We start from the raw sequence: 12715 nt of genomic DNA on the forward strand, positions 1-12715 counted from the left end.
ACAAATCATCAGAGTAGTTGGAGGATGTAAGTCACAAAAGCCAAGCGAGGACAGTATTTTTGGGAGGTTGTGATTGATAGTGGCAACAGCAGAGAGGTCCAGGAGATTGAGGATGGTATAGAGACCCTGAAATGTTACCCTAAATTTTATGCTGAGATTTTGACAGTGTATTGCAGCTGAAACCACAATTGTATACTATTTTTACATTGTTACATACTTTTTTTCCTACGTTTTATGAAAAATAAACACTGGCATAAGCAAAGTTGGCTCTCCAAGTTAAGGAGCTTCACCGTGTTTTTTCCTGTCTAGCATACTTAAATTTACAAAGGGAAAAAGATCAGTACAGAATTTGCAAGTTCAAAAGAATAATTGTGGTGATATGAATTGTTTTTCATCTATTGTGTGCAGTTTAGTGTAATTTGTAATAATTATAGGTTTGGGTTTCTCTTTAAAAATCCACTTTGATACCATCTTTAATGTTGTTATTTTCTGAAAAAGATAAAGATAGATCAATTTAGTTCTTGTTTTGAACTTACTGCATATTTTCCTGCTATGCATAAATTGATGCTCTGAATTGGTTAATATTCATAGCCTGAATTATATTAGCTTTAATCTAACATAGGTTGGCGGGTAGAGATAAGATACAGGTGGCTTGGAAAGATTACAGTTGATGCAACAATTGTGTATTCGCAGTCTGCATCTGTAGACCAATCTTTTCATTTAGAATCTGATAAATTACTGTCTGTGAGACTTAGTATAAATATTTACAAGTATTATAGTAATTTATATGCATTGTATATGCCTTCTGACATTAATTTTTAACATGTAAAATGCAATGACATTAGTAATTTTTATCCAATTGTAATGTGAGCATATTTAGATGGAAGTCACCACAGCATTCAAAATAAATGTTATTTATTAGCATATAAGACATGACATTTCCATTACCACTGGAGAACAAGATCAATAATAAGTTGAAATGCAGTGATTTAGCTCCACATTATTTGGGATAATTCTTTTAAAAGTTGTGATTTTTTTTTTAGTTATCAAAGTGTGGCTTTCAGCCATTTATGAATGTTGCTCCTTGAGAGGGACCTAAGATTTTGAGAAGCAGCTATTTCAGTTGTTTAATATCTTGTGTACCAACCTCATTGTGGGTATATTTTTGTTCTCTCTCCCCGCTTGCACCTTCTTTCCTAAGGAATTAATTATTATCAAATACTATTGCAGTACAATAACTGTTGTGGTAGCACCTAGAGGCCCCAACCAAGATCAAGGGCCTACGGTGCTCAGTGCTGAATGTACAAAGTAAAAGACAGTCTTTGTCCCAAAGATCTAACAATGTAAATAGACAAGACAAAACAAAGGGTGAGAGAAAGGAAGCATTATTGTTCCCATTTTGCAGATGGGGAACAGAGACAGAGTGATGTAAGTGGCTTATTCGGGGCCACAGTGGCATGAATGCTGCCTGTGGCAGAGACAGGATTTGAACCCAGATCTCCAGAATCTCAGTTCAGCACCTTAACCACAAAACCATAATTCAGTGACTTCTTAGTTATTATATTTCAGGGTTGTTGTTTTTTCTTGTGATACTGCAGATATGTTATAAAATTTTAAAAATAAAATGAGACTGAAGATATTGAAGGCTTTTATAGGCATTCCACTAACTTTTAATGAGACTTAGACTCCTAAATGCCTACGGCCTTGTCTATATGAACATTTAGTTCACACCAAGCTGGGGTGGGAATCTACCTCACACTAGCCTGCTGCACACTGACTGTCTGTGTAGACCTTGCTGATGGGTACTACCCCATTGCCAAGTGGGATAGATTAAAGCATACTAAGGAACTGTTAGTGCACATCAGCAGGGTCCACATGGACAGTTAGCGCATGGCAAGCTAGTGCAGGGTTGATTTACACCCCAGCTTGCCACAAACGATATGTTTGTGTAGACGAGCCCTAAGTTGCTTTTGAAAATGGGACTTGGGAGGCTAAGTCATGTAGGCATTTTTGAATTTTTTTTGTAATCTTCTTTGCATGTTGCTAAATCTTTTCCTTTGGAATAATACATTTAAAGACTCTTTTTTGGCAACACTGATCTCTTTATTTACAGTTATACCCATGGATATTTTGTATTAAGAATCAGTAATATCAATTTATTAAGCATAATTTTTTGTCTCTTCTACACCAATCCATAAACAGGAAAAACAGGGTAATCCAAATACCATATTGGAATATGGCATTTCCAGTAGAAAATAGGAGGAAACTAATTCTAATTCTCTTATGTGCAAGTTTAACACTTCCCCATTTCTGATCAAACCATTTTACTAGAGATAAGTCTGAGTTCCAATATGCTCTCCCATATTTCCCAAAAAATTTGAAGTATTCAGGACTTATCTCTGTTTCTTACTTCCTATTTCAGGAAGTATAGAAGCTAATTCCTGTCATGGTTTGGAGAGGATTCACAAATGTCCAACTGATAACAACCACCTTCTTTTTCTTCAGAAAGAACAGGAGTACTTGTGGCACCTTAGAGACTAACAAATTTCTTTGAGCATAAGCTTTTAAATTTAAGCTTTAAATTTGTTAGTCTCTAAGGTGCCACAAGTACTCCTGTTCTTTTTGCGGATACAGACTAACACGGCAGCTACTCTGAAACCTTCTTTTTCTTCTGGATTATAGAGAAAAATCAAGAGATAAGGAGCAGAACTTCATGAAATCGTGGATGGCAGGATGTTATTGACCCCTGGTTTCTAAATCTCCCACTCCTGAGATCCTAGGCTCTTTGAATTTCAGCACTGCCTACTGTTATGGTCTGTGCTAAATAGCTCTCCAGTGCTTTCAAAACCACAGTCTTTGTGTAATATGTATTACATGTTTCAGGGGGGTTTTGCCTCCACATTGTCTCTTTCCCTTAATTGGTTTCCATCCCATCAGGGTTCATGCAGCTGCTCCAGCAGCTCTTTTGGCCTCATTGACATTATAAATTTGGTAATTCTAACATCAGTTATCTCAACTGAGGCTCCAATACCTGCTATTGAGGACAACCTATTCAATTCCAGACTAGTTATAAGCTCCTTAAAGGGCCACCTGGCAGCAATACAGCTAATTATCCTGCCATTCAGTATTTTCACACCCTACACTTGTTCACTATTCAGCTAGATTCTGAGAACCCTCTTCTTAAGAATTAGGTTGTTACTTGTGAGTCACCAAGAGTGGAATACATATGGACAGGCACTTGAAGAAGAAATGGTTAATTATCTTAATTACTGTTTTTCAAGATGCATTTTCCATAAATATTCAATGACCCACCATCCTTTCCCACTACTATGAAGTCCTTTAACAGCTGGATTCTGTATTGGCAAAGGAACTGCGGGACAGTTGGGATTACCCCACTGTTTATACCCTGTGATGGGGAATTCTGCAATATGCTTAAGTGGAATTTGGAAAGGAACTATGTTTTACCTGTAATGTTAACATAGCATTATTATTATGCCTATGTACAACAAGATAATTTCAGACAGTAATTTATGGTTTTCTTTTAAAGAAAACAAGACAGTGTTTGCTTTTAATGTACAAAAGAAGCACAGCATGCATTTTATGAATATGGCCTTGCCACTATTCTATTAGATTTTGACATTCTAATTTTTGCTTCCCTAGAAATTTCTGTTAGCATCTGTCATTACAAAACAGCTTGCAGAACTAGCACTCTAGATTGAAAGATTTTCAGGGCAAGTATTGTACTTTTTGTCAGTAAAATATCATGCATATTTATGGCACTATATAAATAATATTTTCTAAATTGAGAAATAAATCTGAAAAAAAATTCAAAAATACAGATTGCAAAATCAGAGTAATTACGTCAGCAATAATGACCAAACCGTGGTGAATTTAGTTGGGATAAAAGGCCAGGTGGGCATAGTTCATTTTGCTTCAGCCTGTTAACTCCAGCCATTTTTTTGGTCCAAGAGATACTCTGTAACGAGACCATTACTGCTTTTATAAGGTGAAAATGAAAAGTGTAGGCTTTTGGCTATTTTAATAGGTAATGCTGTTTTAGGCCCAGATCTTGCAAATGACAGTGTATGAGCAGGCTGTTGCAATCACACACTATCATTTGCAGGCTAGGGCCTCAGTTGGTGTGTACATGACATTTGCCGTGCTCTGTACATGAATTAACAAGACATTCTGACTTCTTTTTCATGTACATTCCATTTATGTTGGAATTGCTGTGTTTCAAAAAAAGTGACTGTTACTTTTTTAATCCTCACCAAAAAATGGCTTGAAATTAACTTTTGGTACTACTGTTTGTTTCGTTACAATAGCTGTGAAATTAAGCACAAAAGACAATTTTAACTAAAATGACAAACTACATTACTACTACAAATTGCTGCAAAAAATCTATATGCTCACTGAAGGGACAAGAAATCATTGTTATTCAGTGTTTACTATGTACTCTAAAAAAGCTTCTATAAAAATTCCCATTGATTGGGCATACTAAGGATCTATCAACAACATTCTGTGCAGCTGGAAAGCTGTTCATCTGTTCCATTTGCAGTGTTGCTAAGGATTATATAAAAGGGTGACAAGCCTTAGGAAACAAAAATTTCATACAGATGTGAAGGGTTGTTGAAAATCCCAGGTCACATTCACTGAGGATGTTACTCTGTTAAAGTAATGGAAAGAATTTGGCCTTTTAAAAAGAATTGGTACCAATTTACCTTCTACAAAGAAGCGTCCATAATTTTATGAAGCAAACATGTAGGAAAGATGATAAATCAACCCTTTAAATTTGTATATACATTTACTGTACGTACACTTAGCATAACCTTACTGAGATGAATGATGCAGTTTGGAACAGAGTTTAAAGTGGCTGGAAGTTATTTCCATGTCAGCATTTTTATGCCAAAAATACCCTTTTATTATAGGCAAGGCTGGTAGCAACACCTGTAGTTAAGGTATTTCCATTATAAGACATTATGTTCGGTTCCTTACAACCTTGCCAAATTTAGGGCTTAAATTTTCCCTTCCAGATATGTGCCTCAGGATGATTTTTTGTAAAGTTTTAGCAAAAACAGTTCTGAGAACAAAGTTAGGAAAAAGTATGTTGTTTTGCCTCGTTGATTTTTTTTTTTTTTAACAACCATTTTGTTGAAAAGCTTTAGTGCATCCAGGTATTGGATCAGAAACTTGAAATTTGGCTAGGGGTTTCACCATGATATCAAGCATGTGCCCTTTGCTGTCCCCATGAAAATCTACCCACATCTAGTAAAGTTAAAAGCCTCTGAAAAATTACAGTTTGCACATCCGCTGTAGAGGTTTGTTAGAGGCAGGCAGCATTATATTCCAAAGATTCATCTACACTGAGAATCCTCCATTGCCACACAACTCTCATTCTAGCTGCCAAGAGCAGCTGTGGTGCCAGATACCAGAATTGAGAGCAGGAAGACTGTCTCTTCTACACTATAAATTCTCCCCTCCTAGAATCATGACAGCAAGGAGGAAAAGGAGAAAACAGCCTGACTAGAATGCAAAGGGGTGAGGAGGCAAGATGGGGAAGGAAGTTGGAGCCAGGGAAGGGATAGGAGCAGTCTGAGACCAGTAACAGGCAGAAGGATCTATAATAGCGAGAGCATGCTCCCATCCAGAACCTGGAATTGACTTGTGTTAATTCTGGTGCTGTCTAGCAAATAGTGTGAAAACTTATTGGCAAAGCCCCCTTTGGTGGCTGAGCCACACAGAAGATAACAGCTTACTACTTAGGGTTACCATACGTCCCGTTTTTCCCGGACATGTCCGGCTTTTTGGTAATCAAACCCCCGTCCGGGGGGAATTACCAAAAAGCCGAACATGTCCGGGAAAATGCCGGCCGGGCACTTCCCCTCCCGGGGCTGCTCTGCTCCTCCCCTGACTCTTCGGCTCTGTTTAAGAGCCAAGCTGCCCGAGTGCTCCGGCTTCGGGCATCCCCCTTGCCTCCGGACCCCAGCCGCCGGCTGGGCACTTCCCCTCCCGGGCTCCAGCTGCTCTGCTCCGGCGGCGCAGGGTCCGGAGGCATGGGGGCTGCCCGAAGCCAGTAGCGCTCGGGCAGCTCGGCTCTTAAACAGAGCCGAAGAGTCAGGGGAGGAGCAGAGCCTCCGGCCGCGGAGGCTCTGCTCCTCCCCTGACTCTTCGGCTCTGTTTAAGAGCCGAGTGCTACGGGCTTCGGGCAGCCCCCATGCCTCCGCGCCCTGCCCCGCCGGAGCCCGGGAGGGGAAGTGCCCGGCCGGGGGCGCAGGGTCCGGAGGCATGGGGGCTGCCCGAAGCCCGAGCACTACCGGCTTCACGGTTTGCCGGGCAGCCTCCAGACCGGGCTCCAGCTGCGCTGGGGAAGCGCCGGCCAGGGGCGCAGGGTCTGGGGGCTGCCCGGCAAACCGTGAAGCCGGTAGCGCTCGGGCAGCCCTTTTCGCGTGGCTGGGAGGGAGGAGAGGGAGTTAGGGTGGGGACTTTGGGGAAGGAGCGGAGTTGGGCGGGGAAGGGGCGGAGTTGGGGCGGGGTCGGGGGTGGGAAAGGGGTGGGGCCAGGGCCCCGTGGAGTGTCCTCTTTTTTTATTTTTTGAGTATGGTAACCCTATTACTACTGCTACCTGTTAGCTCAAGTGGTAGAGGTCTGTGCTGTGGATCTAAAGTTCCTATCTCTGCTGAGGACTTATGTTGGGTCAATATGGTTCTAGGTGAATAAAATGCTTATAAAAGGTTACACGCTTTGAAAAACCGGGCCCTAGAACTCTCAAGTTGGGCTCCCAAAGTTAGTGGACACTTGAAAAATTTGTTCTTAATCTCCCTATGGTTCAATTTCTTATCTGCAAAGTGGGAATAATATCTTACACTGGAAAGGTGTTGTAAAGATAAATTCATTAATGTTTGTGAATGGTTTTGGGTGTCATAGAAAAGTCCATAAGGAAATTTAATAATTTTGTATTCAGTGCAGGTTTTAAATACTATGCAGTAAATAAGACATGGGGCCATACACTGAATGATGAGGATAAAAAGGAATAGTGACTAGATACCCATTCAGAGAGTATTATCCATTTTGTGCACTGAATGAGGCAAGGTCCTGTAGGAAAAATAGTAAATAAAGATTATCTTAATGCACATTGACAAAGGAGCCAAATTAAGGTTCAACAGGCAACCTTAATTCTGGCAGTTTTCTGACTTTTGAGTGTTTGATTTTGCGACCTTAATGTTCTTAGCACAGTGCTTTTGTGTGTAATATGCATGCTCAGTAAGGACAGACTCTTCAGAGATTTTAGCTGCCAAGCTGTACTAAGTCTCCACTAATCATGTGTGAAGTGATATTTTTCAGAGGCTTATAACTTGGCCAAATTTGAGTGGATTTTTCACAGGGATGGCAAAACACACACATCTCTAACCCAAAGCCCTCCTCAGCTCTCCCTCCCCAGCCAATTTTAAGTCCCTGTTCCAAAGCAAGGGGACATTAGATATCCTCAAAGAAAAAGTTACCAGAGTGTTTTAATATGGACAAAACAATGGGTTTATCCCTAACCTCATTCTTGGAAATGGTTGAACTGTTTTAACTGAACTTTTCCCCCCAAAAGGTTCAGCGTCAGGCAGTTATCTAGCATGGAAAATTTCAGCCATAACACTTGCAGTTTGGGAAAGTTATAAGTAACTGAATCAGGGTCTTATGGTGGTAAGTGTCAGGCAGCCTTAATATCGGGCGGTGCTACCAGCCTGCTTATCATAGAGATGACTGGATCACTGCTGAAATGTAAAAAGTTATATGTGTGATATGTCATGAATTCTGCATACATAACTACAAAACTATGTTTTAAGAGGGATAATAACTTCTCCAGTTGAAGCTGCAGGGAGAATTTTAGGCAGTCATATTAATTTTGGCTGGAACATGGATGCAGAGATTTCCACTCTTACAGAAATGATCACAAGATCTTTTAATTATCGCAAGATTTCACAACCTCCGTTTTTATACCTCCCAAAGATGAAGCATAGTATTTTCAAAAGCACCTAAATGATTTAGGAGCACATGAAAGTCACTTGCATGCTTTTGAAAATTGCATCTGACACCTCCAACACAATGGCATGTTATGATATGCAGGATTAAGTTCAAAAAATGACTTAGATAAAATATTGCTTTCTAGTGTCTCACCACACCATTTTCTTACACCATCTAAGATTTCATTGCTCTTCCATCCAAATACTGACCAGACCTGATTTTACTTAATTTGTGAGACCTGATGAGATCACAGCCCAAGTCCCCTTTTATAGACCTCAGTACTTTCTTACTTGGCAAGACTACGTTAATTATGTTGTTTGCTTTCGGAACAACTTTTCTCTGTAGTCAGTGAACTGTGTAAATGCTTTACATGATTTTTTTTCTGTGTGTGAATAAATGCTTTTACGTTTACGACGTGTGTTATCACAATAGATATGTTTTACTCTGTAATATTTAGATCTACCTAGCCATCTGATATGCAACTCTTATTATGCATCACCAGTTTTTATAAATTAAGCATGTATGGACTGTAACAGCTATGTACTACAACAAATGAATTTATTTCTGGGTTTTCTAGAAATAAATAGCTGAGATTTCCTTTCCAACTATACTTTAGAAGCACAGATAAAATGACTTCCTGTCTCACTATTTCCTGTATCCATGGTAACCTCTCTTTAACCACTCACTGTGGAAGAGCCTATGGGAAGAATGTTTCCTGAGTGAACAGTTGCAAAACCTAGGGCAAAACGTGAGCGCTCTAATAAACCGGAATGTTGCTAAGAAAAGTCTTACAGCACGTCTAAAAAGTAAACTTGTAAGTAAGTCCAGTGAACTGCCTCACAAGCCAGCTGATAATATGAATTTGTGGTTTGGGGTAAGACTTTTTTTTTTTTTTTTTTTTTTTTTTTTTGGTATATTTTGAACGTAACTGGGCTCACTTAAAAGTAAAATTCAAAAAGGGAAGTAAATGTTACTGATGAAAAGAAACTTGTTTCAATGTATAAAAAAAGTCAGTATTTCTTTATAAATGCCAGTGAAGCTTTAAAACTTTTCAAATATATAAAAATAAGGAAAAGAATTTACAATGTGTTGAATTTACTGAAAGCCATTGTTATGACAGAATTAGTTGCTTTTAAACAGTAACTGATTAAATATATTTCAACTAGCTTGGCAAGCATATTCATTTTACCATTCTTTTACTCTAATTTTAGTTCACTTCTAATATAGGGCAATTGCTAAGAAGCAGTTTAATCTTTATGATGTTTAACTATTTAGTGTCAAAAGAGAGAAGATGTAGAATACAGTATTTAAAAGTACTATTTGTTTATTTATATGGCATATTGGCTGAGAATATTAAAAATTATCACAAAGAGTTGCATCTGTTTTTTAAAATTATACAAATAGAACCTTAGAACTTTAAATGAGTAATATTTACAAATTTGATTTTTTTTATCTCTAATAGCTAAGTCAGAGATGACTGAGAAAGCCAAAGACAGGGATGTGTGTGGACTTCAAAGTTCTGTACGCTGCACAGGAGTATTCCTCCATATCCTTAACTGTTTTCTTTTGTTGCTGCTCCAGAAAGAGGTACATGGCTGTCCATCCGTCTGCCAGCTCTGCACTGGGAAACAAGTTAACTGTCGTAACTTAGGTCTTTCAAGCATTCCAAAGAACTTTCCAAAAAGTACAGTACTTGTATACCTCAGTGGGAATAATATATCGCATGTAATTCCAAATGTATTAACAGGCCTTCAGAAGCTTGCTGTGCTCTATTTGGATAATTCCAGCATTTCATATGTGCATCCAAAGGCTTTTGTTGAACTTAGTAAACTGTGCTACTTACATCTAAATAATAATCACATAAAACGTTTGGATCCAGGAATATTTGAAGGGCTTTCAGATCTTCATTGTTTATACCTTCAGAATAATCAAATATCTTTTGTTCCTAGAGGATTATTTAGTGGTCTCATTTCAGTTCGATACTTAACGCTTGAAAGAAATCGCCTCAGTATCCTTGGAAGTGGCACTTTCTTGGGAATGATTAGTCTTCAAACGCTTAATCTAGCCAACAATAAGATTTCACGGATATCAGATACAGCATTTCATCATCTTGGAAACCTTGTGTATTTGTACCTTGAAGGTAATAATTTAACACATGTGCCATCAAAGGCCATTGGAATACTTAAAAATCTAGAAAGACTTTCCTTGTCTCACAACCCTGTTGGGTCAATACATCCTTTTGCATTTAAAGGACTTGACAGGCTTGAATATCTATCTTTAAAAAGTGCAAAAATAAAAAGCATTATCATGAATGGATTTGCTGGATTAAATAACCTTAAAAAGTTAATTTTAAGCCATAATGATTTAGAACATGTAAATTCCAACACTTTTACTTCGTTGCATAATTTAATGTACCTGCAACTAGACAAGAATAAAATAGTTAGCATTGGTGATAATGCATTTGAAAAAATGGGATCTTTTTTAAAGATTCTAAATCTAGCATCTAACAACCTTACCGATTTGCAGCCTAAAGTGCTCAAGCCTTTGGTTTCATTAACTCATCTACAGGCAAATAACAACCCTTGGAACTGTAGCTGTACACTGCTTGGGCTACGTAATTGGCTAGCATTATCTTCAATCTCTGTTAAAATCCATTGTCAAGATCCCCCAAGTATGCGCGGTAGACCTTTGCATTATGTTAAATGGACCGAATTCACAAACTGTGCTATCACTACCACTAATCCAGAAACAGCCTGGAGTGTAGCATCTGTAGGTATCCATCATAGCACCGCCACTTTAGTGATGGCATGGCGTATGGTAACCACATATGATACACTTGTACATTTGGAAAATGCTGGAACTAAACGTGTTACTTTCTGGGGAAGAGCTCCAACCACATCTGCCAGTCGATTTCTTTATGAAGAATATGCTGCTGGGAATCCATCAGAAGCAACAACAGTGTTATCAGTATTACCAGTGCAAACAGCTGCACAGATTGTGCCAGTTAACTTGACCATGGAACAGAAAAGTGAATTTCCTCCAGATGCTGCATCTGTATCCTTAAAAACATCTCTAATCTGTACACAGCAGGTGGAGAAACTGAATCAGGCATTTGACATTTTATTAGCCTTTTTCATTTTAGCATGTGCTGTGATCCTTTTTCTAATCTATAAAATTGTCCAGTTTAGACAGAAGCTGAAGATGCTGGGAGACTCGGGGGAAAAGGGAATAGAGTACTACAGTTCTTACCAGGCTGGTAGATACAATGTAACTGACCCAGTTCAGTCCCTACCTCAAAATCCAATGAGAAGTTCAGAATTGGACCAAATTAAGTTTATCAAACGAACAATGCCTGAAAGTCAGGCACAGGTCATCTTGTTTGAACATTCAGCATTGTAACTTATTCAGCTAGACTTTTGATGTTGAATCTATTGTGGTTTGAAATGTCAAGAAATCAAGTGCATTAAGTTCTCTTAAAAATAGTTGAAGTTTCTCTACTTGGTTAACTGGTTGATGGTTTTGTGGAAAATGTTATAATTTGGAATTGATATCATGATTCTTACTCCAAATGTCACTGAATTTCTTAACTTTTAATAGCTATACTGTCATTTGAATCTTAAGCCTGTGTCATGGACAAATCTCATTCTACTCTGTCCCCATTTGAGGGAATTCTTCATTCATAACTCCTGCAGCTAACGAGTGTTCTCCCTGTGTGAGAAGCTAAAACTATGCTTTTTTAAAGGTTTTGTTCTTTTCAAATATTTATTATTATTAAATTATTCATAGAAGCAACATAAAACAGCTTGTAAATGAGTAAGCAAAACTGATGGTGATTGTTGTTGTCAGCATCATGAAGCTGAAATAGTTGTGTGAGAAAATGGTTCTCTTAGGAAGATAGTCTCTTAATATGTGAATAGTAATTCATAATGACCATCTGAAATGGAGCAGAAAACAAAAGGGATGTGCATTCCTTTTCATTTAACTTGGATTAGGTTAAATCTTCTGAGAAACATGCAAAATAAACTATACATTATTTGTATTTAAATACAAAATATATGTTGCTAATATTCGGAGTAATTGTTGCAGTGTGTATAGTATGTATATTAAAACAAGATATACAATATAATTCATTATCCAAATTCTCTATCCAAAAATCATAGTTATCCGAATACACAATATGTCCTCCTATAGCATTTCCATTTATCCAAATGCCCAGTTATCCAAAAGTTTTGGCTGTTCCCCAGGCATAGGCAGCAGGTGGCTAAGACTAGAGGGGGCTCAGCCTCCCTAAATCTATCTCTGCCTCTGTGGTGTAGCCACGAGTGGATTGGTTGGGTCTTAGCACCCAGGCCCACCCAAATCTGAGCACCAGCCACAATGCTTAAAGTGAGGGGGGTTATGGAGGTGTCTCAGCCCTAGATTTTTTTATTTTATTTTTTTAAGATTGAGCCAGGTTACCAAGGGGCAGTCTTTTAGTAGAGCTGCTGCCACTTCATACCATTCTGCACATCTCTGCTTCCCCATCAACACAGGCTCTGATTGGCTCTCAGCTGCCAAACAATCAGGTTTTGACCAGGGCCCCCACCCAGCAATGGATGAGGGCAGGCATGCCTTCATCAATAAAAAAGGAAGTAACCTGAGTTGGGTGGCATTGGATGGAGCCTGTATTGATGGGGAGCGGAACAAAGCCTGGGACTGGGAGCAG

The 12715-nt window shown here is 38.7% G+C and overlaps 2 protein-coding genes across 2 annotated transcripts in view; both read left to right on the top strand.

Annotated features, from left to right (window-relative positions):
• IPO11 (importin 11) overlaps positions 1-12715 on the top strand; it is a 250011-nt gene that overhangs the window by 202451 nt on the left and 34845 nt on the right. The gene's annotated exons all lie outside the window — the stretch shown is intronic.
• Positions 9484-11409, top strand: LRRC70 (leucine rich repeat containing 70). The gene has a single exon (XM_065407018.1). It carries the CDS (start codon positions 9484-9486, stop codon positions 11407-11409), a length of 1926 nt encoding a protein of 641 aa, XP_065263090.1.

This window comes from Emys orbicularis, chromosome 6, assembly GCF_028017835.1.
Source record: "Emys orbicularis isolate rEmyOrb1 chromosome 6, rEmyOrb1.hap1, whole genome shotgun sequence".
Lineage (NCBI taxonomy): Eukaryota > Metazoa > Chordata > Testudines > Emydidae > Emys > Emys orbicularis.

Coding starts and splice junctions, on each gene's coding strand:
- LRRC70 (XM_065407018.1), top strand. CDS start 9,484: ATGACTGAGAAAGCCAAAGACAGGGATGTGTGTGGACTTCAAAGTTCT.